General features: G+C 25.4%; 1 protein-coding gene across 1 annotated transcript; it reads right to left on the bottom strand.

Moving 5' to 3' along the window:
• Positions 1–14,389: 14,389 nt before the first annotated feature.
• Positions 14,390–26,602, bottom strand: LOC145831747 (DNA replication licensing factor mcm5-like). The gene is made up of 17 exons (XM_082939073.1): positions 26,510–26,602; positions 25,584–25,705; positions 24,943–25,088; positions 24,209–24,276; positions 23,749–23,830; positions 22,779–22,930; positions 22,288–22,419; positions 21,869–21,970; positions 21,203–21,381; positions 20,669–20,793; positions 20,188–20,354; positions 19,577–19,672; positions 18,972–19,151; positions 18,595–18,648; positions 18,212–18,382; positions 17,287–17,425; positions 14,390–14,559 (listed from the first exon to the last, which is right to left on the bottom strand). The coding sequence occupies exons 1-17, from the start codon at positions 26,515–26,517 to the stop codon at positions 14,419–14,421; spliced, it is 2,064 nt and encodes a 687-aa protein (XP_082795199.1). The 5' UTR covers positions 26,518–26,602; the 3' UTR covers positions 14,390–14,418.
• Between the last annotated feature and the right edge of the window lie 908 nt (positions 26,603–27,510).

Here is a 27,510-nt window from a genome sequence, read left to right as displayed (position 1 = left end):
AAAGTATAACAGTAAACTAATGTTCTACATATAAAAAACTGTCTAAAAAATATATAGCTACACGTTTTTTGTTATACGAGTTAAGTATTATACAAAACCTGAAAAACTAGTCATAAAGTAAATGACTTGAAGATATGTAATATTTAATATTTTTAAAATGCGTCTAAGTTTAAAAGTATCACAACAATTAAGTTTTTTTCGGAAAATTTTCAACTACAAGATTTGTTACGTGTTAATAATATTTATACCACACACGTACTATAAAAAAATGAATCAATAAATAGTCAGAATAGACAATTGTTAACGTTTATTAAACTTGAAATATTAAAATGAAGTATTTTTGTAATTGTCTTGAAGGATAAACTAAAATTTTTAAAGGCTTTATAGCTAATTAGTTAAAATTAAGAGAAAATAAGAATATAAGGATGAAGTTTAAATAAATTATTTGCAACATTACATAATAGCGATTAAAATAAATAATAAAATTTTAAAAAAATTCTTAAATAGTTCATAAAACAGTATTTTTACTCATCACTTATAACTTTAAATTTAATTTATATATAATAATAAACCTTTTATCTCTCTTTTTTTTTAACTTGTCCTTTTATATCTTAAGTGAACTCGCACAAAATATTTTCCGTAAAAAGTAGTTGAAAGTAAAATGTTGGTATAAAACTCTTATATTATTTTTTACACGTGCATGATGTTAACCAGTTTTTATTTAGGCAATTATAAACAAAGTTGATATTATTTGCGCTATCAATAATAAACAATGAACTTTCCGCACGACTAAAAACAACAACATTTAAGACAACCTAACACAAGATTCGCCCAGCATTAATATAAATACCAGTATATTTTTATTGTTAAATCAATGACATCTAAAATAACAACTGTTCTTCTTTTATTATTAATTCTAATTGTTGAGATTCAGTCAAGAATAGCTGCAGAGAAGCAACAGTATGTGGGTTAAGTTCAAAATAACTCTAATTAGATGTTTTTGTTTAAAAGAAGTTGTCAATTAAGTTTTTAAGTTATTTTTATCTGAAATTACTTTCAACTGATTTTGACATAAAAATCAGTCTAAACTAACAACAGTTTTAAAAAAACTATAAATGTAATTCAATATGATTAATAATATATGTTGAGAAAACTGTTCATATAAACTTAAAACCAGTTGCTACGAATTAAATATATAAATATATGTAAGTTCATTTTTTTAGTTTTATTTGCAAAACATGGTAAACATTTTTGATTGTATACCTTATATAAAGTAAGAATAAGTTTTACTTTTTATTATGTCAATTACGCTTTTCTTAAAAAAAATAGTTTAATATTTTTGTTTTTTTCTGTTTTACTTTTTAACAGCTTCAAAGTTTAAACTATTTAAAACGATTTTTTATTATTTTAAAGTTTAGAATTTATTTTCAGATTAAAACTGCGCGCATAAATTTTGCGACGTCGTTTTGTGACGTCGCTAAAATATTTCAGCACACTCTAGCTTACAATTGCGTTATAAACTAAAATACATATTTTATAAGATTGAAACCAATTGCTCGGTCGATTTTCTTTTATTTTAAGTCGCAAAATGCGACTATAATTCATCATAATTTCACTTTTTGGTAAATTTGTTTTAGAAGTTTCTTTTAGATTTTTTATGTGATGTAGAATATTTTATAGCTGACGATTTTTTTAAGTTATAAATTTTTTAAAATTCTTTTAGATTTTTTTTAAATTTACGATTAAACTATTAGTTTATTCTAGAAAAATTTTATCTAGTGTATTCTTAAAATTAAAACTACTGTATCTAATTATAATTGTTTCAAAACAAAAAATATATAGTGTTAAAATGATAGATTTCAAGACAAATGAGTCATTGATCGTAATTAAATACCTTAGTTTGAAAAAAAATCTTAGAACTGTTTTGTTTACTTAATTTTTTTCTTATATTTAGCTATACTCCATTTTTCGTAGTTTCCTAAAGGAAATTATATATTAACACAAGATACTAATTTAATGTAATCTATTTTTCATTGTAAAACTTTTAAACCACGAAACTTTTTTATTTTTAATAACTTGCAATAACCTTAATTTTAAAAAAGGCCTAATGATTTGCGTTTTTATACGAGAAAACTAAAGAATAATTTTAAAAGTTCTCAGAAAAAAGTAAAAAATTTCACTTAACATTTCAGTTAAAAATAAAAAAGCAGTCTAAATTTGTTAGCCAGTATGGTATAAATTTTACTAAGTTCTAATTAAGTAAAATATACTTTTTTTTTACTTAAATTAAGTTGATGCTTTAATCGGTTTTAATTTTATTACCTTTTTTAAACTTATTATGCTAGAAACTTTAAAACACGCATTTTTTTAATTTAGCATAAATTTCAAAAATAAAATCATTAAAAATTTGATTTACATAATTTTTTGTTAGTTTATTTTCTTTATGTGAACAAAACAAAATTTTCTACAAACTTAAAAGTAAAGTTTAATTTAAGAATAGAATTAAAACTAGTAAGCTAAGTTACAAATAATATATATACGTTTTTAAACCAAACTATTTATTGTTTAAAACATTTATTTTGGTTAATCAGTATGTTATATCTTTTACTAAAACCAAACATTAATTCAATTATAGTGCTGCCGTTTCAATTTAAATTATACTTTCAGCAAAGTCACATACTAAACACATTCTGAGAATTGTTAAAATTTAATAGTAACCTACTGACGTCATTACTGTAACCCGCAAACTTCAGTTTTAAATGTTTTAATATAAAGAAAAGCTGTTTAAAAATAAAATTGTACTACTTTTAGATGTTGAGAGCATTTTTAAAAGCTGTACAACGCGACAGTAACTTTTAGTTTTGCTTCTAAGACTTCAATTCTAAATTGCTTTTACAGTTCATATTTAGTAGAAATTTATTCTTATTATATTTGTTTTATTGTGCAGTTCGACTTAAGCTCGATAAGAGATGTTCTTTAAAAAGATCTTATGGTACATATTTATTTCAAACTCTTATTTCAACAGTACTTCAGCTTTTATTATAACGTTGATTTTTTTAATTTTGAAGAAAAAAACCCAATAGTGATTTTGTTTTAAATAACCTACTAGACACAATTTAACTTAAATGTTGGATTAATAAAGTTAGAATGGTATTGAACTCACAATATTATCAAGATATTATTAAAAACTTATTTATTTTGGCTTAATGTTCAAAAAAAACTTGAAAAAAGAAATAAGGTATTATCTAAATTTACTTTTTTAGTTTTTTAACTGTTATAATATAAGCAAAATCTAGATTACAAAAACTATAAAACCATAAAAAACATGATTGAAAAAGAGGATTCAAATCTTAACATTTTAATACTTTAGTATTTTTTATTGTTTTTAAGGTTTTATATTTACTTACTTTTACAAGGTAGTTTTACTATATTGTAAATGTTTAACGCAGCTAATTTTTAGCTTAAAAACAACATGCTAGAAAAACTTATAAGTTAATTGTTTTTAGATAAACGTTTAGTGTTTTTTTGAAAATAAAAAAATACTGAAATACATTTTAAATTCATACAATGCATTTGTTATTTATTTTATGTTTAACTATTCCGATTAAACTGAAAACAAAAAATATATACACTTCTAAGTAAGTTTTTTTAGTGATATTTCAATGTTTTTCTTATTATTGTTTTTGTTTTTATAAGTATTTAAAACCTTTTTGTTAGAAATATGGAATAGATATATAATTAATAAAACTTATAATGCATCGTTTTACCTAATTTTTAAAAACTTTTTGTAAAAATGCTATTTGTTTGAGATGCAGATGACTTATACTCACACTACATATATTTTAGATACTTTAACTTTAAATTAATAAAGTTTATAAATTGTTATTAAGCCTGTATTTAGTGTTTTCTTTAAATTTATTTGCAATTATTTAACATTAATGCAAATTTTTTTTTAACTATTGAACTATTATTAAAATTAAAAATTACTTTCGTTTTAATAAAATAAATAATAAAAATTTTTAATATAGCTTAGGTTTAGAAGTTTTTATTAATTAGTACTTAATTATTTTTTGTTTAAGTTTTTTCAAGGTTTTAGTTTGTTGTATTTTTGTTATCAATGAGTTTATTTATATAACTTGATTTATGATATAAAGTAGATTTAATTTTTAATACATGTTAAAACAAACTATTTTTGTTCAAAGTTATTTAAACTTTTAAGTCACTCTCAAAAACACTTAATTACCAACTGACTTAGATTACTATTCATATTTTTATACAGTTTTCTATTTTTAAGTAGTATTTACGCAGTTTTATTATAAGTAACAAATTTTGGCACCACTTTGTACTAAAAAAAACAAAACGTCATTAGTTTTAGTTTTCATCGTAAAAAAGCAGGTAACTAATACTCTAAGTTGACTTTTACGTTATTTGTACTTTAACAAATGTAATTTTTTGGAAATAGAGTTTATAAGTATACTTTTATTTCAATTGGTACTATCATGTATTTTCTGTTTAAAATCTATTCTATTCAGATATGTGTTTAGTTTAGACATTCGTTATACTACTTTGTTATATTATATGTTTAAGTTATAGTTTTTTTATGGATGGTTACATAAACCAAAGTCAACAAAATGTGATGGAAAACGAATGAATAACTAGCCATTTCACTATAAAACCTTAAACCAATAAGTGTTTAATAAATTACAAAAAGGGATATTAATTTCAAAATCACTTTAATGTTAAAAAAACATAAACGCTTATATTGCGTCTTTTGGGAGTTCAAGATTTATAATTATCTATTATAATCCCATGATGTTTTGCTGCATAAAGTGTACTTAATTAAATTATAACTTTGTATATTACTACATCTTCTTTGTTATTAAAGCCGCTTACGTGACTGCAAAATTGAAAATCAGGAATGTACAAAAGGAGATTAATTAGTTAAATTCAACTTGGGTTATATATGATGATTAGTAATAACACTTTTGTATTTACATGAAACTTGTTTTGAATTGTTTTACAGCCCATGAAAAGTTTTAGTTAATACCCAGTCTTGCATTAGATTACTAAACAATAATATATGAAAAAATATAAAAATAAATAAAAATGTTTACATTCATTGTTGTAGCTTGAAATATAAGTTTTCGCAGTTTAATTTCTAATCATATTAAATTAAAATTTTCAAGTCGCTATAAACTTAAAAATACTTTTTACAATAATACATCTACTAGAACAGGGGTCAGCATTTTGTATTTTTTATATAATATATTTTTTTTTAATTTATTTATTTATTTTGTTTTTTTTAAATGATTTATTTATGTAAAGTTTTCAATTTAAACAGTATTATCAAAAATTTTTAGTTTCTTACAGTGGCGTAGCGTGGTGCTTTGATCAGGGAGTGCCCATTTTGTTTTTAAACAATAAAGTAATTTTGTATTTAACTGACTGACAAACCAGTTGGCCAGTAAAGGTGCGAGAGGTGAGCCCATTGATAAAACGTTTGTTTGTTGATATACTGCGCCATTGAAGAGAAAGAAGCTTTGTGAGAATTCTCCTAGAAGGGTTTTAAATTGTGTTTGAGTCATTTTAGATCGAGCAAATGTTTAACTAAGATTGTCTAAGTATTCTTCTTTAGTAACTTTATTAAAAGTTTCCAATTATTTAATAGTGTGAGTGTTTAGTATTTTGAGAATGGAGTTTGTGAATACCAAAAGCGCTTAAATTCTTAATTTAAGTTATAATGTAAAAAGTCGTGTCTCTTACATACTTAAGCATGAAAAAAAAAGGAAAAGTTGACTTTAGTTTTAAAATCACATGAAAATTAAAAAAACATAAAAATTTGTATTCAAAAACTAAAACGTTTTTACAAGCTTTTTAAGGCAATGAAGTGTTATAAATTTGTCTATAATGATAGCATGAAATTTATTACTTTGTATATTATTACATCAACTTTGTCATTAAAGCTGCATTTCGCGGCTGCAAATTGAAATCAGGAGCTTAAAAATGAGATTGATTAATTAAATTCAATTTGGTATATATAAATAATAGTTGGATGAAAAAGTTTGCGGTAAACAAGAAGTGACGTCACTATGTTTTAAAAATAAATTAAATCAATAATTAAATATTAAATTAATGGTTTTAGTTTTGTTATAGAATCACATTACAATTTGCGTTGTGTTCGATAACTAGCAATACAGGTTAAAAGTTTTCGATTTAATTTTCTAATTATATCATTTTTTTCTGAACGCCACTGTCTTTGGCTTGTTTAGTTTAAATTTAATGTCTTATTTGATGTCTTCATAAAACAATTTTTACTAATCTATAAGACTTGATAAAATATTTTGGTTACAGTTACAAACAGTTACAAACTTTTTCTGGTTAGTCTTCTTTTATTTATAAAGAGCCAATTTTAACTATTTAATTATATTCAATACTATGAATCTTTTAATCAACTGTCTTTAAGTATTGTTTTTCTTTCTACTTACTTAAAATATAATACTAAAATTATTAAGCTAGATTTAATACTTGATATTTTTGATGAGTAATAATATTTATCAACAATTTTTTTTAATTCAGTTACATTTATATGTAGAACTTTTTATTAATTTGAACAATATTTAAAGCTAAATAAGGTAAGAGTTAACTTTTTATTTACATTTAAATTATTTTGTTTGGTGCTTCGCATAAAAAAAATCTCTTTAGTATAGTAAGTGAAGTTTCTCTATAAAGTTAAACTTATAATCAAAATTTTAATTATAGTTGTGAAAGCTAATTTACAATAAAAAAAAAGTAATGAAAATTACAATTATTTAAATTAAACTATCTATAGTAAACTAGTTCAATATACATCAAAAACTTAATAAACATTTAGTATTTCTTATGTACCTAAAGTATTTTTTTAAATTTATGTTTAAAATTAACCATGACAATTTAGTAAATAATTAAGATTTATTTCAATTGTTTAGTATCTCATGAATAGTTTTGGGTAATCCCAAGTGTTGTAACAGGTTAAAAAAACAATTATATCTAAAACAAATTGTGAAATAATAAATATGTTAATATACATATTTGTAAATTAAAGTATAAAACTTCAACAATTTAATTTTTAAACATTATAAATTTAAAATTATTAAGTTTTTAGAAACTTGAATATATTATTGAGATTAAAACATTTACTAGAGTAAGGTTTTAATAAATTAAAGAAACCTTAAGTTTAATTACTTTCTTTTACTTTTAAAACAAGTTACCAACTAACTCTATCTAAATACTAATAAACAACAGTTTAATTGTTTTCTAGTATATATAGTATATATGTAATACAATTGTTTTTTTTTTATATCAACGAACCTTTTGTTATACAGCATCTATTAAAACTTACCCACTGCTTATAAGTAATAAACTTATCGCAACTGTAATTTACTTATAGTTCTACTCAACAAATAGCTTGGTGCTTTACTTTTTAATAATTATTTTAGTTTTGGCACTTTGTGTACTTTAATAACTACTATAGTACTTAAAATAATTTCTTTAGTACACTTTACTTAGTTCATTTATTAGTTAACAAAAGTGGCATTAAAATTGAAGTTTATTCAGGATTGGCTTTAATTTTAATTAAACGTTGTTCATTATTGCATTATGTGATACAGTTATCACAGTCACTTTAATTTATACTGTGTTAAGTTTTACATCGAAATTAAAGTTTAATAGTTGTATTGTTGATAATAGTTTTCTATACTTTCCTCTTATATAATCAACTATATAATCTACAAAACTCAATAAAGTGTGGCTTTAATGACTCATGGTTAGTCAGTGATTGGCTAAATTATTATCGTAGGTTGTCTTGGATGCTGTTTTTGTTGGTCATGTTGTGAAATATGTTGTTTATTTAAACTTGCAATAATACATAAACGCGCAAAGCTACTAACAAAATAGTTTTATTAATTTTTATAAATTAGACTTCCTGGACAAGACATTCAAATGTATCTGTGATAAGCGACTCAAAAACCAAAAGAGTTTTTGTGCACAAGGTCTAAGCACCAAATATTTTAAGCAATTGTTTTTGTTTTTTAATAAATAATACTAAATTGAATTTTAAACTTCTACCTAGTGTTTTATATTAAAATAATTAAAAATTAGCAAATAATAACAAACATCTTAGATAATTCAGTAGTCTAACAGCAACTACAAAATGTTTTATTTTCGAATTTAGTGAAAAAAATGCCTTAAAATGTTCTAAATTACATTTAAAATGTTGAAGGAAAAATACAAAGTGAAACTTAATTAAGAAAGACTAATAAATAAAGTAAATTTTAGTCTCGTTAAACGATATAGAAACAAACTTAAAGCTCATTAACGTATCTGGACATGTTTTGCAAAATCTTTTCACAATATAAAGTATATTTTTTTTGATAATATAACTGCTGTATTTGGGCATTTATATTGTGAAAAACATTTTCTAAAATTTATTTAAAATAGTTTAGTATTTTAAAAAAGCTTTTATACAAAATACAAATTTTTACTTACTACTTGTTTTTGAAACTTTATATTCTTAGTTACTATTTGTAAATGAAATTTACATTAAACTGCTAATGTAATATGTTTCATCTTTTTAGATGGTCATATTATTTGATAACAATTTTGATAAACACATTTTAAAAAAAAAATCATTTTTTTATTTAAGCTGTTTAGTTTAACTATGTGTTTTAAACTTGCAAAATATGATTAGTAGGAGAACTTGTTACTCCTTTAATTAAACTACTTATACGTTGAAAGACTTTTTACTTACCTTACCAATGTTTGCCGTAATTTATAAAAATATTCGAAATATTACATTTGTTGTAAGTTACGTACTTTTGATTTTTTAAAAACTTATTTTTTAAACGTTTAAAAAAACTACTGTTTATCAGAAAAAGTTAGGCGAAGATGTAGTTATTTGGATGCAAATATTTTAAAGCAAATCGTTTTAAATCTGGTATTTTCAAACAAGTAGTTATATTTAAAATAATTAATTGTCATCTATGTCGTAAAAGTGATGGCAAAAGAATAATGTAGTATTTGTTATTTTTGTGGTAGAAAATTACTATAATAAAAGTACTAAGCTATTTAGCAAATGAAGAAAAATTAAACAATTGGAAAAATAATAAAGTTTAAATAACTAAAAGTAATATTTTAGATAGAATATTACCACTCTTTTTACATAAAGGTATAAAGTGTACATTTTTGAACATTAATAAAAAAACTATTTAAACATATTAATAAATATGGCTTAGGAAAAAAAATAGTCTTTGAAAAAAAAATATTGCTTAAAACAAAACAATTGAAATAGACCATTTACTGCCATACAAGATAAATGATAAGATTTTTTTTTAATTAAAATAATGTCTGTTCGAAACAAAATAACATGCAGACTAATTAATTGAATTTTATTAGTTCTCAAAATATATTTATGATAATTTTTAAGAATTTGTTCGTGTTTTATACTAATTGAAGTTTCTATAAATTTTGAAAATAAAGTGCTTTAAAGTTATAACTTTAGTAATAAGCAATTTTAGAGTGTTCACTAAAAGTTTGTATTAAAAAATGTTAGAGAAATACGTGTGATTTATTTACAATACTAAGTCATAGAAGAGTATTTTACCCATGTAAACTATTAAGTTAGTCAATAAAACAATTTGCTTCTTTAACAACAAATAATATTGAGCAAAATAAACATTTGTGTTATTAAAACATTTTTGTGAAACTCGGAGACAAAAAAACTAGTTGATAAAACAATAACAACAAATATTTGTACAATACTTTTAAATACAAGCTAACAAAACTTATATTAATTATACAGCAAAAACAACAGGTAATAAAAAAAATGTTACATTGATAGTATCATAAAAAAATCAATATCACCATTGAGTAAGTTTCAAAAACTACATTCACAAAAACTCAAACAGACTAATAAAAAAGAAACAACTATAATTGAAACCATCTAATTCACATATTATTAAAAACAACTTAGTAGGAGTTTTTGGTTATAATTTAATGCTATGTTATGTTGGGTATAAATATTTACTATTATAAAAGGAATATTTATTAGTATTATTCAGAAGAGCTCTTAGCTCTCAAAAATATTAGGTTGAACAATTTAGTTCAATGTAGTTTAAGTTTCTTCAAACCATAACAAAATATATATTGAACATTGTAATTTAACGTTTGTGTTAAAAGACTTTATAATGTCTAGTGATGTTTGTTTCATTAAACTAAAACTGTTAGAGATTTATCAAAGGTCCTACAATTCATATTTTAAATTATTTTAACGCAAACACAACTTTTAAATCTTAACATAATACCAACAATTAAAAAAAAACTTTTGTATTTGAATTCAATAAATCCAATAAATTTCAATAAATCCAACATTCAATAAATCCAAACAATATGAAAAAAATCAGTGACTAACCATTCTGGGTTGAAACAGTATTATTTTTCACGATTAAAACAAATAAGTTCGAACAAGGGCTTTTTAAATGTTCAGTCCAACTTAGTTGAGGTTGACTTAATAACTATGATTTAGGAGTACCGATTAATTTTAATGTTAAATACAACTTTGTACAAATAAAAGAGGATCTTATACTTTTAAAACAAAAATATTCACACTTCACAAACAGCTTTTACGACTTAACGTTCTTAATGTACAAAGACAGCAACTGAGTTTAAGATGTATTAAGAATTGCTGCTACAATTCAACCTGGCAAAATTTAACGAGGCGATATTGTAGAATATATTTAGGGTCCTGAAACCTTAAAAATTTGATGAATTGTTTTAAAGATTGATATTTTAAAACTTGCCAAATTTTATACAATATTATGAACGGTAACGTTTGTGGTAAATGACGTCACAACAAACATTTGAGTTTTTTATATTTTTACAAACTAAAAAAAGTTATAAACATAACTCACTCATTTTCACACAAAACGACAACAATAATACTACTAAAGTATTGTTGTCGTTTTTGTCGAATTTTTTAATGTCTTTTTATTTAATTTAGTTTTAGCTAACCGAAATTTGAAGAAGAGCTAACCGAAATTAATTAATAAACTTTTGTCGAAAATGAGTGAGTTATGTTTCAAATTTTTAGTTAAAACCAGTACCAAAACCATACAACTTGAAATTTAATTAAAATAGATAGTTGTCTGTATAAAAGGTTGTATTTTGAAAACGTGAAAAAAAGTATGCAGTTTTTGCTACAAATCATATCAACACATACATTTGTAATGTTACAAGATAAAATATATGACACTCAACTAAAAATGCTTCTTTAGATATTTACCTTAATTTTTTGTGAATTATTGTCCTTAGATACTAGTTTATGAGAGTAAAATATGTTAAAAATGATAAAAAAATACATTACTTCTACATATTGCTTAATTTTTATTGGTTCAATGGTTTATTGCGACTACCAATCAACCTAGAAAAGTAAACAAGTGGACATTACTGAATAGATTAAAAAGGGTTATAAGCCCTTACAAATTAAATAAGTATGAAAGAAAAAATGATTATATTCAAAACTTGCCAAGTTTTATACAATGTTACGAACGATAACGTTTGTGGTGATTGACGTCAGAATTAATATTTGACTAACTTAATTTTTAACAAACTAAAAAAAAATTTAATTAAAATATATAATGTCTGTATAAAAGGTTGTAGTATGAAATTGTAAAAAATAAGTTTGCACCATTTGCTGCAAATCATATCAACATATATATTTGTAAAGTTACAAGTCAAAATATACGACATCCAACTAAAAATGCTTCTTTAAATATTTTCCTTAATATTTTGTTAATTATTGTTCTTAGATACTAGTTAGTGAGAGTAATCTATAGTAAAAATGTTTAAAAAATACAGTATTACTTCCAAACTTTAATTGGTTTAATGGTTCGAGGACTAATTTATATTTAAAACAGACTGACTATCAATAAACGCAAGTATATGAGCTTAATTATATAAATGAATCTATAGAAATATAAAATTAAGTTAAGTCATACAATTCCAGCTCAAACATATAAGCCTAAATGAGATAAAATTAAAAAGTTTCAAAGAAAACAATTAGAAGGTTAAAACATTAAGGGTTTAAATTATACTATTTATTACCTTTATCAACGGATAAATTTAATTTCAACTAAAATCTAAAGACTACATTTCTGGATTAAAAAATATTATTTTTTACAATTGACACGAATAAAATAAAAACAAAACAAGGGGTTTTAAATTGAAATGTTTACAACATAAACTATTAAAGTTCAATTTAATGGATATGTTACTTCACAAATGAATATACTTTAATTTTAGTCGATACCATAACAACAACTATAATACATCATATTAGTTTTGATAACATAGGTAAGTTCAAACATTTACTGACAAAAAATTGCATTGAAAATACTTGAATTCTAAGCTGATTTTAAATTAAAGAATATTCTAGACCATATGCACAGCGAAAAGTTTCATATTTCAAAACAGTGCATAACACATTCTAAATTGTTACAGCTGTACAAACTGAATTCAATCCGAAAAGGTAACTTTTATTTACAAATAAGTAGAAGTTATAAGCAAAAGGGTTTTTCCTTTGCAAAATGTAAAGTTTGATTCCCATTAAACTGGTGACAATACTCACTGAAATAATTTTTTTATCTATATTTAATTTGTAAGCTACTTATTGTTGGTTTCGTTAATGACGTAACATTTTGAGAAGTACTTGAATAAGAAAATACGTGGATTTTTTTTTTTTGAAAGTTTTTGTTACTACCTCAATTAGCAAAAGTAAGTTGTGGACAAACCACTTACTCTAAAACAAATAATACTATAACTGTTACAAAATGAAACCAAAACAAAAAACATTATAACAGCATAGCGAAAAATGTTTGAGAGATTTCTCCAGGTTTTCAAAAGTGCAAGTTTTGAAGTCTTTTTTAATTTACAAGCAAGTTGAAGGTAAAAAACTATCTTGAATACTGTAACAACAGGGAAAAGATCATGTAAATCAACTTTAAATTTGTTTTAAAAATAGTGATAACAAAAAAACTATCTACCTATCTCTATAATTGCTTTTTGGTATCAAATCGAAATTTCATTACCATACATGTAAAAGTTCTTTAAAATTTCAGATTTTTTTATTCAAAATTTTTTCAAAATTTCTCAACTCCAGGTTTTTCTAGGACTGCAGGTTTTTTGATAACCTGAAGTAATGGTAATAAACAAAAATAAATTCAAGTAACTAATTGGGTACAAAACACTTTAAAAATACTTCAATAAATGGAATAACTTTTATCTGAAACGATAACTTTTACTTGAACACGAATGAGTCATTAGTCAAAGGGCTTAAACCCTTGCAAAATGGACAACCATACGTTAATTGATAGAAACTGATTGTTTCTGAGCTGGAAAATAACGAGATTATACAAAACTGTGTTAGCTAACTATTCCTTATTTTGTTAATGACGTAGTAACTTGAGAAATGCTTCTTTTAACAACTATCTCAAATGTTTTATTTAGAATTATCTTGAAAGCTTTTTTTGTAACTTAAACTGGATATAACAAGTATTAGACAAACATAATAAACAATATTGGAAAAATATAACTTAGTATAAAATGTAATCGAAATAAACAACATTTTATATAAAATAAATTATTATTATCATTTAACTAGACTATCTATACTATGAGGTTGTGAAAAACACTTTATTGTCCAAAGGAAAAAAACAAAAAAACTAACTTTTTAAATTTTCTAAACAGAAAAAACATACAATTTCACAATACTCATAAAATAGAAGACATCATTTAAATGCTTTTTAAAAGTGATAACAAAGCACCATAAAAAAGTTTGAAAAACATTTTATTCTGTTCCACTTGCAGCAAAATTACGAAAGCTAGCTTTTTTTGTAAAAGTGCAAAAACTGTTGTTCGATGTGAAAAATTTAAGACACTAAAATTTAGCTAAGCTTTGAAAAACCAAAGAAAACTTTGACTATAGTGAAAAGGGGATTTATTTACAAAAAATTGTAAAACTATTTTTTTAACAACATAATTATCCAACAAGTATAAAAAACACTTAATATTCTTTTCAAAAATTTTAAATTCAAAACTGTCACATCCGCGTTTAAAGAAAAATTTTAATTTTCAATTCGCAATAAGTTTTGAATATAAGTCTAAAAAAAATACTTTATAAAAATCAAAATTTAAAATTACACCAAGATCTTTTGAAAAAACAAAACGAATGTTTGAGTTTTAATATAAAGTTTACCAGATCCAAAAAAATCATAACTATTTTTATTCATTATCAGAACTATTTTAAAATTTACAAAAAATCATCCCTGGTGTGTCAAAACGAAACATGGAAAAACGCCATATTATCCCACATATAAAATCCCCTCAATCCTACCTGATCCTGTATAGCATCTTCCTCTGCATGCGGTGCTGCAACTCCCCCCTCCGCAGCATCAGCCTCAGAACTTTCTCCACTTTCCTCTCGTCGTGTTGCTGCCTCCCCAGGTCCTTGATGATCGCGTACTCCGATACCTGGGTGGGAAATAATACAATAAATTTGAATAATGAATATTTGAATAACTAATGTTTAAATTCAGAATTTTCTTCGCAAGTCCTTGACTATTGCTTACTCCGATACCTGAGGAGAAAATAATAAAATTAAATAGATAAAAATAATAAATATTTTACAAAAATAATTTTCTCAAGTCATTGACTATCACGTACTCCGATACCTGAGTGAAGCAGGGAAAAGATAACTATATTCTATTTTAAAATATTACTTAATATATTTAAATTGTTTTGATGTTTATGCCTTTCCTGAAATGAAATGCAATAACTAAAATAATAATATTAAAAAAACAATGATTATTATTAAAATTTTAATTATTTTTCCAAGTTCAAGTCCCAAAAAAAAATACTGTCTTTATTTAATTATTATATTATCCTATTTATATATGACTTTCCCAAACCCTTAATGATTGCGTGTTCTGATACCTGAAGATATTTCAAAATATTATTCTTTTTTTATAAGGTCAACTGAATGGCCTCACAAATTTATATTTTAAATCACAGCCCAAAAACTATAACAATTAAGTATATTATAAAAAATTTCATGTATATATACCATACCTGTTCAGACAATTAATGAAACCAAACTACGTTGAATAGATTTTGCTCCAAACCGATTTTAAATTAACTGATATTAATCAAGTCAATTTAAATTTTGTTTTTAACACTTATTGCAATTTGAATTCTTTTTTATGTTAAAATTTTTAATGAGCAATACTTCTAAACTGTAATTTTTCTACTAAAATTAACAAGATAATAACAGAAATAATTAATGAAACACAAATATAAAAGTAAACTTTGAAATAAAATCCATGATAATAAAAACAATGATAGATTACAGATAACAATGCGAAAAATAAGAAAACACTAATGAAAATTTAAATTAGTAAAAAAAGTTTTAATTATAATCTCTTATTTGTTATTTCTAAGTTTACTGATAAAAAAAACAAATGGAATGTTAAAAAGTTTACAAGCCTTCCAATATACATGGTTTATAACAAAATAAAGTTTCAAGCAGTCAAAAAGTGTGCAGACATTCTTAACTGATTAGCTGGATAAATCGAGTACCATATGAAAAATAAATATATTAATTGAGTTTTGATAAAAGTTTAGTAAAAGGGCCTTTGCCCTTGCAAACTTAGATCCAGCCTACAAGAATTCGTTAGTTTCCAGATCATAACATATATATACGAAACTTTATGAGATGGTTGTTGTAAATTTTGTTGATGACGTAATAATTTGAGAGGTATTTATAATAACAATTTCTTGAATTTTTATAGTATATTAAATCTTCTTTGTAAGTTATTTTTGTAATTTACATTAGCTAAAGCAAAGTTTGGAAGGATCACTAACATTATATTCTGTATGAAAAACACTGTTTGGTGTAAAATGCAAACAAAATAATCAACATTTTCAAATAAACTCAAGTACTTACTCAACTCGACAACTAAAAGCGCAAATATTAAAAAACCATACTTTATTCTTCGAAATCCAAATCAAACCGTAGTTTATTTAATTATTATTCTATATAGAGATATATTTTAATTCCCGGTATTAAATAAAATAAAAATAAAAACCATTTGGTTGTTTTTTAAAAGAGTAAACAAAGGACCATAAAATAAGAAAAAAAGTTTTACTCTGTTTCCAGCAAATTTATAAAAGATTTTAGAAAAAAAAATAGCAAATTTTATTTTTCGATGTAACAACGTTTAACTAACTAAAATTTAGCTTAGTTATGAAAAAAGAACTAAATTTGTTACGACAGATTTATCTACACCTTGCAAAAATCATTTCCTGATAATTTTAGGTATTTGTATGAAAAAACGTAGGAGAATATTTAAGTGATTTCATCTTACTCACAATTTTAGTTTTCTCCGCCCATGTACATCTTGTTGTACTGTCTGACGTTAATCGGTTGTAGCTCAAAACTCAGTTTAAACATTTAAATTTTGTGAAAACCAACTTGTAGTTTAGTTACAACTCTGCAAAATAAGATCAAGTTGTAAAAAGTTATTTAAGCCCCTATGGCATTTACAGATTTGGTTAATGCGATATTTTGTTGATAGCAACATTGATTGTATACCAACGATAGACGATCTGGACACCTACCAGCTATTTAAAGAAATCAGTAAAGCTGTTACTGAGATGGCTCCTTGAAAAGCAATAGGCAGTGACGGCATACCAGCCGACTTGTTCTATCAGTGTAATTCTGAGTTTCATAAAAAAATGATAGTCGCCCTTTCAACTTGCACATCTGAAAGCAAAGCAAAAACTGAAGATTACAATGTGATTTCCTCTTTGCTGATGATGCTGCTTTCATACTAAAGATATACCATACCAATACTACCAAGTCAGTTTTCATCAGCATGTTCAGGTTTCGGCTTCAACATTAAGCTTGAAAAAAATTTAAACCATACCAAGGCATAACTTTCAAGCTTTTTTAAATCTAGTTACACACAAATAAACTAAAAACAATAATTAAATGATAGTCTTACCTGACTACCGACAACGAATCTTCTTTTAACTTGTCTCTCAATCAGTTTATAAATGAGATATTATTTTACATGAGTTTAGAAAAATATTTTTCATATCTAACCTGACTTCCAATCTCTCAATCAGTTTATAGATTATTATAAATGAAATTATAAATGTATTTTAAATTAGTTTAGAATAATAGCTTTTATATCTTACCTGACTACCGACAACAAATCTTCTTTTGATTTGCCTCTCAATCCTGTTGAGTTGTTCCTGATCGGAAGTTGATGTGAATCCTTCGACTCCCGACAAGTTGCCAGTCATTGCTGCGTCCAATGTTGATACTTGGAAGAGTCTGTTGTAAAAAAAATTATATAAAGTGTACTGTATTATGTAAAAAAAATATTTATTAATATATAATAAGTCATCGCTGCGTCCAATGTGGATACTTGGAAGAGTCTGTGATAAAAAATATTGTAATTTAATGGATTGTATTAAAAAAAATAATAAATTAATATAAGTTCAAATTTTCAAAAATAAGATGTTTAAGTTTCTATTTCGTTTCATCCAGAAAACGAACTGTGTGATTTATTATAATTTATCAGTTAATATATATACAATAAAATAATTTATTTACTAATATATGATATTATTATGGTTGACACTTGGAAGGCCTGTATAATTTAAATATATTTAGAACTAAATATTTAATAGAATAAGTAAAATGGTAGATCAATATTAAAAACTATGTGTTTAATGCTAAATATATTTAGTTTATTTAGGTCAAAGTTGACACTTAGAATAGTTTCTTAAAAAGTCAAGCGTAATGAAGCAATTTTTAGCTTCTTCTTTTAAAATATTTATTAAGATAACTAGGTCCTCGACAGAGACATACTACTATCATTTTTTTATTATTAACCTGATAGCCTCATCGACTTCTTCTTTGCCAGCGAACGCCTTAACAGAAACAACATACAACTTAATAAAACAACCAGGTCCTCAATAGAAACAACATACAACAAAACTACCAGGTACTCAATAGAAACAACATACAACACAATATAACAACCAAGTACTCAATAAAAACAACATACAACAAAACGAAAATACCAGGTCTCAATAGAAACAACATACAACCAACCTGATAGCCTCATCTACTTCTTCTTCACCTGCGAACGCTTGCATCTTCATCTTGGCGAGGCTCTCACTGATCCTGACGATCGCCTCCAGCTGACGGACCGTGATGGGGATGGACGTCTTCTTCAGCGTCTCCTGCTCGTGCGTCTTCGCCCCCGCCCTCATCAGCACGTACCTGCAATAGAAACAATGTAAAAAGTGTGTGGTTGTACCGGGGAATATGGAAGACAATGCAAAATTAACGCTTGTATCACAAATTGCCTGTATGCCAACAACATATAATCGAAAATCTTGCTACATGCTTTGTTAGAGTTTATTTAAAAAAAGTGAAGTTAAATTTTACATGATTACAAAAATATATACATATATCAATTACACAAGTATTACCTGTTCTGCAGTTTGTCGCAAGCAGCCTGCGACAGCCTCGGTCCGCATTTGTTTCTGAAAATGATAAAAATACATCAGTCATACTGGTCAGTTTTTATTCATCAAGTAAACTAACTAGGACATATAGTTTTTAGTTTATAACATAGCCTTTATATTTTAACGGTTAATCTAGTTACGTTAATAAGAATATCAATAAATTTTCATAATCATTATACCAGATGTTATATAAAATTAAAAGGCATGTAATAACACCTAATAGATATATAAACACATTAATTAAATATGTGCAAAGCTGTGTGTAAATGTCAACATATCATTTTTTTTATCCTAATTAATACTTAGAAATGACAATTATCATAAATAAAATAATCAAAAACCTGCAGAACTGAATGTATCTAGTAAGTGTGAGCATGTCGATTTCTCCCTCCTTATTGGCTGATTCCTTGAGTGACGCTTGACTGGCGGCGGATTTGACGTGGATGCTCATCACGTGTTTGGCCAACCGGATGTCTTTCTGGCGGTCGTGTTCATCCTTAACCACAAAGATCATGTCGAATCTGAATTATAAAATAGAAATATAAACATAAATATATTATTATTTGATCACCTTTCATTGCGAAGATCATGTCGAATCTGTTAAAAGAAAATGTATGATTAAAATAAGCCATATTTTTTAAGGGTTGATTATGATCTTAGCTCTATTGTTTTAAAGTTGGACCTTTATGAGATGTAATAGTATAATAATAATTAAATGTGGGCGTTTAAAATGAGAACATGCGACTAAATAACTAATTTAAATTTGACACATGCAACCTTGAGAAGATTTATTTTGAAATTAAAACTTTTCAACTTTACTATTTTATACAATTAGTAATTTGTTATGTAATTTAAAAATATATTGAAAGTAGTCATTTGTTTAAAATAAACTAACTATGCAGCCTGTCTAAATTCTAAAATCAGAAAGTTATAAACAAATTCTTACCTGGACAAAATGGTTGGGAGAAAATCGATGTTTGAGGCCCCTTTCGAATCGTCCCATCGACCATAAACTGAATTTGCCGCTGCCAATACTGAACATCTAAAAAAATTGTATTTACTTAATTACTTCATTTACATAGAAATAAAATATTGTGTCAATACTGAACATCTAAAAAAATTAAATTAGTAATTATAGCCAATTGAAGTTTGTTTACATAGGGGTTATCTAATTTAGTAGTTATTATTAACATAAAACTATACAAAAATGGTTTTTAATCAATACTTGATAATTTTATTTTAATTAAGTACAAAATTAATTAGTAATGTACAGTATGTTTTGTGGATTTATATTTTGTAGTACTACTAGCTTTACTATGAATATTTCATGCAAAATTGATTTTAATAAAAATCTAATTAAATCACCTTGAATTCAACGTAGTAGTGATGCCAGCCATGGCAATTGAAATTGTTTGCTGTTCCATTAATAAAACATAAATTTAAAAATAACAAGTTAATTACCTTGAATTTAACGTTGTTGTGATGCCAGCCTTGGCAATACTAATAGTCTGCTGCTTTATTAATACAACATAAATTTAAAAACAACAAGTTATTAACCTTGAATTCAACGTAGTTGTAATTCCAGCCTTGGCAATTGATATAGTCTGCTGCTCCATGGCCTCGTGAATCGCCACTCTGTCGTCTTGCCTCATTTTATCGAATTCATCGATGCAGACGACTCCTCCATCTCCTAATACCATCGCTCCTCCTTCTACTACGAAGCCCTGGTAGGATAAATAGATCGTTTATAACAGGATTTATTAACATTCATGCAAAACAATTAGCGCTTTTATACAAGTGAACTAATTATGTAATTATTAGAATGATAAAATAAATATAGTTATATAATTTATATGAAAAATAGCAGTTTTCAACAGAAATTTATCTACCAAGGTCAAACTAATAACCACATTCTTTACAAATCACAACTTCAGCCATTTTAAATAGTAACAGAAAAACATTTATCTTAACTTCTACCTTGCATACAAGGAGAACATAAAAAATCCTGATCTTTTTGTATCAGTTTTAAATAACTAACCTTAGTACTGGGGTCCCTCATAACAGCTGCAGTAAGACCAGCGGCGCTGCTTCCCTTTCCGGAAGTGTACACGCCAATCGGTGCCACTTGCTCCACAAACTTAAGTAGTTGGGACTTGGCGGTACCTGTGTTTGAATCATTGTATTTTAAAATACAATCTAATAGTTTATAAGCTTTAAATCTGGCATGGCATATTTGGACCCAAACTAGGATCACTTAATTTAGAAATTTGATGATATTTTTGTTAGCAAATAAATTAAAGTTTTATCTGTTTTTGTAACACACATAGAAGTAAACACCCCAAATAACTTTATTTTTGTTTGGTGGCTACAAAGTATCTTTTGAATCAGTAAACAAGTTTTTTTTTACAAACTTTTTGAAATTCTCTTAACAGGATCACTCATTAATAACATGTTTATATCCCCTTTTAATTTCAAACAAACCCCTATAACATAAGTAACCAGGATCACTCAAAAGAAGCATGTTAATATCTCCAAATTTGGTCAAACAAAAATTCCCTATGACAAAACTCACCAGGGTCACCAAGCAACAGCATGTTTATGTCTCCTCTTCTCGTTAATCCGTCGGGGAGTCTCTTCCTCGATCCTCCGAACAATAGGCATGCCATGGCCTTCTTAATATCTAGACTTCCGTAAATCGAGGGAGCGATCGATTTTGCGACGCGGTTGTATATGTCTGGTGATGCAGCTAGCCTGGAACGTTTTTTACTAAATTAAAATAACTATTGACATTTTTTATATTTTTCTGTTTTAATCTAAACATGGAGCTCATTAAACTTTGAAAAACTTTATAAAACAAAAAATATTTAAACTTTGAAATTTAATTGAGATGTTTTCCTTAACTTACTTAATATTAAATATAAGATTTGTACACTTTGTATTTATTTAACTTTTTTGTTTTACTATTATGTTTGTTTTATGTCATGTACAAAATATACTTTTTCAGGTGTATTTAAGTTGACAAGTTTTATTTAGATATTTTTTACCTCTTTTTTTCTTAATCTTCAGCTAATATTTCAGATTAATTATATTAAGTTTATACGTTTTTCTAAGCCAGTACAATAAAAGAAAAAATCTCTATGCATACAATAAGTATTTTACACACATAGTTAATAATTCAACAACACAGTGTTAAAAAACTAATTCTGAAAAATACGGCTGTTAATATAAGTTTACAAACCTTCTAATTTTTTCTTCATCTTCAGGGGTGCATTCGAACCTGACGCTTCTTCCGGGTCCGCCTTGCTCTACTTCCACCCCAATTACCCGGATGTATGGGGCCCTGAAGTTTAAATTTATCTTATTGTTTATTAACGGCGCAAACATAGTACGATGCTAAATTAGTCTATACTTTGTGTGCTGTGCAATTATACAATTTATATTTACATCAAAATAAATCAAACTAAAAGTTGTTAACATAGAACAATTAATATTTTTATAATAGATATGCTAAAAACTATTATAAAAAAGTATCTAAAAATCTATACAAATGCTTAAAGAGATATATATACTGTTCAGTAAAAATATTTTCAGTCATGCTTAATCAGATACAACTTTGTTTTCAAGTTAAACTGTTATTTATTTGTATAATTAAAATACCTGATGCCCACACCGGACCCCTTGGAACCCTGTCGTTGCCGTGACGACGCTTGTTGGGATAAAGAGTTCCTTATGGAGTAAACTCCCAAAACTGTCACCCTATTGCCTGGTACCACTCGGTCGCACAGGTATCTGTGTTAACAAAGCATATATTTAGTTTATACTATTTTTACATCAAGATATATATATTAAATTTATACCATATTAATGTGTATCTGTATTACGTTTATATAATAAAGTTCAGTATTTAAATAAATAGACTTTACTTCTTGTTATTTATATTAAACTTTTTATAAATTAAATTGAGGAAACTGCTAATATAATTTTACATAGCAAGAAGATAAATTTATGTAATGTATTAAATCTAAGGAGTACTGTGCATAAACTAATACATAAAAAAATTGATCAAAGATAAACATAAAGTTGTGTATTTTTAATTTGTACCACAACGAAAGTAAATTAATTAAACATTTTTTTTTTTAGAAATGTACCTGTCGATATATAACTGAAGATGTCTGGGCATCTCTCCGATAGGAACCATATCAGGAGCTTCCTGAAGTTTCAGGGTTTGAAAATCAACGCAGCTACATTTGTCAGGTATTATGAAGTATGGGTCTAACGGGCATGGTACACTACCTTGGACCTGTTTAGATAGAATTATATAGCAAAATAGAAAATTGGGTCAAATAATACAGGATATATTATCTTGTACCTAAGCAGTATATTATTTATTTGTAAGAAAATTACACTTTTCATTATTTTTACACCTCTCAAATAATATAATATAGGTTGTACTTAAAGAGTTTATATTGTTCATGTATAAAACATTTAAACAAATATTAAATTTTTCAAGTTTTGTCAGGCATAACAAAGTAATGTCCAATATACAAAATGATTTTTCATAAAGCTTAAAAATCCTTTGTTTTCAATTACTATTAGCAGGGTGGCCAACTGTTTTTGAGAAGTTTCTTCCAGGTTTTTAAAGTAAAGTTTTTAGGTCTATTTTTAGTTTAAAATTAAGTTTAAGGTAAAATACTGTGTCAAGTAATGTAACAACATTAAAAAAGATACTGAAAAACTACTTTAAATACGTTTAAAAAAAAAAAAACTATCTATATCAAAGTTTTTTGAAAATAAATTTACTACTTTTATCATGGAAAAATTGTTTAAATTTTCAGGTTTTTTTTCAAATTTTCTCTTACTCCAGATTTTTCAAAGTTTTTTTTTATCCTAAATTGTCATATTACAGATTTTTTAGTCACCCTTTATTAGGTTGCTATCATGTAAATAATAATCTTTTTATTGTTAAGGTACTTCTATTGCTATATATTAATCAGATTTTATGAGGAAATAATTTAATTGGCAGTTAATGATTTACATAAAAAAGCTTAGACAATAGCTATTTTCGTTACAGCACTTGTAATATAAAACATAATACATAATTTCAAACTTATACATTACCTGCACATTACATTTTCTTGGCAGCATGGTTCCCTCAAAACCAGGTTTAATTTGCACATTGTTTACCACATCGCGGCAAGACCTGAAATATATAAAGTACTTATTGTATTGTTTATGTACATATGCTTGCATATACAGAAAGCATATTTATCTAATATAAATAAAATCAACTATTATTTTAAAATTACTTAGAAATAATTAAGCGCTATCAAAATTTCTCATAGTAAAAAATAGTATATTAATAATGGACATTACAACTACTAAAATTTTGAGGTAAAAATAAACAAAATTTTACATTTTTAATTTAATTCAATCCATTGTTATATGCACAACTTTATTTTTTACCAACCTGCACAGTAATTGATTCAAATTGCAATTGCGAAGTAAACAACACAAAAAATAAAAAAATTAGCTTAATCAATATTTACACACACAATATATACGATAATTATTTACCAACCTACACTGCAGGGTCATTTTGGTGGCCTTGGCCCTGATTGATGTGGCAGCAACTGCTATTCCTGACACCTGTAAGTGAGAAATTCATTAAATTTCAAAAAGTTAAAATCTGACATTTATTGAATTATAAATTTTAACCTTACTTCATTTGAAACTTAGCAAGGAATTTTTGTTCAAATTTTTTTTTTGGGGCAAAACTAAATGCCAAATCTTTAGTTGATTAAAAACAGTAATTTGAGAACAGTGTTAAATTTGTTAAATAGTTCAAAAACTACTTGTCCACTAAAATATAACAAACTTTTACTATTATATTACTTAATCTTATAAAAATTTACTTTGTGTCTAAACACGTGCATCTGTATTATACTAACACATTATACTATGACATAAATTACAATCTGGTCAGTTATTAAATTCTTTAAAGCACCATTAAAATAATAACAAAATAATTATACATATTTCTTAAAACTCGACATAAATATACATTAATATTCAAACTTTTTTAAAGTGCATACTAAACTGTATATAGTTGGTGAATCAGTAATGATTTATTTGTAATTATTTATTATGATGTTAAATGAGAAAATCATAGCAAAGACAAGATGATATACTATAATAATAATCTTATAAATTGTAATAATATTTAGCAGAACAGTTCAACCTAATTAAAAAATTTTCAATTTAGTTCAACAATAATGTGTATTTCACTTGTGACTATAGAATTTTAATTTAAACCTTGACAAGAGTGGATATCTGGTCGGCTTTCAGATGCCTGATGGAACTTGTTTTGGAATCCGACTTCAACAGGACCTGGATGTCCATGACGTCATCGTCGTCAGGGCGAGGTTTTGTGACGTCATCGGCCAGTTGCTTGGCAGCGGCTGGCAAAAGTTGTTTGAAATTTAAATGTTGGTGAATTTTTTTATCTCTAAACTTTCAAAATTCAACATTAAATGTTGCATAAATATTCAACTTGCTATTTATAAGTCAATTGATTAACAAAAACACTAAACACAAATAAAATTTTATTTGAATAAGAAATTGATTTTTTTTATAAACAAAATATCTACTGCTTAGTGTTTTTATTTTAAAGAATTGTGATAGTTATGAATAAATTTTTGTATAGTATATTTAGAAAAGGTTAATAAAGTTTGTCTGAGATACTTATTCGGTATATTTTCACATGAGAAATAATGATAATTTAACAAGAGGATTATATATTAAAAAAATAAGCTTTTGGTGTTTATTGATTTAAAATAGTTTATAATTCTCCTGTAAAAACCAAAAAAGTAACTCTATAAGCTGTTAATATCACTACGAAATTCTATAATTAGATTAAAATAGATTCTTTTTTCGAACTTATCAAATTTAACTACCTTCAAACAGTGGTAACAAGTAGGAAGGATTGTTTTGTAGATATTCTGCCAGCTCTGTGTCGTAAGAAGAAAGATGTTGAATGTCAACTTCACACCAGTATTCATTCAAGTTGTAGTGGTTTCTGTTTATTTTATATTTTTTCAAGAAAGACGTTTATTGTTTAATATCTACTTCACACCAATACTCATTCAAATTGTAGTGATTTCTGTTTATTTTGATGTTTTTATTTTTAGTACTAATATTACTTGGTTATTATATTAAGAACATAAATTTCATTCAAATTGAAAAGATTTCTGTTTATTTAATAAAGTTAAATATTATGATTTTTTAGGATAATATTGTTGGATACAATATTTAACACATCCACCATTATAGAAAATAAAAGAAATTACAGCTTATATCTCTATAAAAGTTATCAGAAAACTATATCTAACTAATTTGGTTAAAATCTTTAATAATCAAGAAAAAATGCTTGTTGTTTTTTAACATTTATGGAATAATTCATCTATATCTACCCCAAACATATAACTTATTTAAAAATCAACATACAAATGCAAAGTTACTTATCAATATAAAAAGCAACTTACAAATACTAAAAATAAACTACAACTGTTTCAATCAGACGAAAGTTATTTTTAGAGTGAATAAACAAAACATATTGAATAGTAGTACTACTTAACTAAACATCAAGTTTAGTATATCCAGTTTGTCTCAAACTAAGCATATGAGTTTGAAGACATCATGACAATCATATCAATCAGAAAACAACAGTTTATTGTATATAAACAACACAAAATATACTTTTATTTATTGATATAAAAATAAGTATGATTTAAAGAATATCTATGAAAAAAAAATACTTGAACAATATTAATTTAAAATGTAATATAATTATATTTTATAATAAACATATTTAATAACAAACCTGATCATATCTCTGTACACAAACACAACATCGTTATTGGGAGTTGCCTGTTGGAACTCTTTGAGAAAGTCCAGGAATTTCTTCTGAATCACCGACGCCTGCTGGCCCTTCAAACCTCCCTGTCCCTGGTTGTCATGGTCACCGTTTTGTGTTAGGTCCTGGGAGAGTCCGCCGTGAAACTGGCCCGGGTCATCAAATCCTGACATTGACATTTTTGATTTTTTTGTATTTTAAATGAAGCTGTTTCAAAAATTTATGTTTTCTTGTATGTTTCAATTGAAAGTAAAATTATTCTTCAACTCAAATACTTTATTACTATATATATAACAATTTACTATTTTCAACATAAAAATTTTAGCAAATAAACTACAAGTTTTAATGAACCTTTATTTATTTTTCACAACAGCTATCAAGATTATAAATTTAGAAAATAAAAATCTTAATATGTTGGCAAAATTCATAAACTAATTTGAAATTTTAATAACACTTTGTTTGGCTGATTTTTTTTTTGTTAAAATTCAATAATTGATAAAACTATATGTTTTTGAGTTTTTGTTAAAGGCAAAAGAGGGCAAATCTTATTAAAAAGCAAAAAACCAAGTTGTAAGGGCATAGGGGAAATGTTTACCAGTTGAATTTATTTTATAAGTTTTATTTTACTTATCAAACTTTTTAAGCTTTTAAAATTTAAAGAAATATATATATAAAGATAAAAGCAAACGTAGTTCAGTGAGTCCTTAATGGAAAGTGCAAACCAAAATGTAAAGTAAGACTATTTCACTAAAAACCTATAATCTCATTCATTTTAAAACAATCTTCTTTAAATTTTTACAGTAAGTATGTGATTATCATTTTATTTTTAAAGCCATAGGGGGATTAACACCTTTTTTTAGAAAAATTAACTTTGGCTTTTATATGAAAGATACAAACTACAAGTCAGTTTTTATAGAATTCAAAAATATCATTTGACTTTTAAGATTTTTTTTGTAAAAATTTTCCAA

Source organism: Thalia democratica, chromosome 3 (genome assembly GCF_965202585.1).
Source record: "Thalia democratica chromosome 3, ktThaDemo2.hap1.1, whole genome shotgun sequence".
In the NCBI taxonomy this organism is placed as follows: Eukaryota; Metazoa; Chordata; class Thaliacea; order Salpida; family Salpidae; genus Thalia; species Thalia democratica.
The sequence above is the reverse complement of the archived record's forward strand: the minus strand, read 5'-3'. Positions and strand labels throughout refer to the sequence as shown.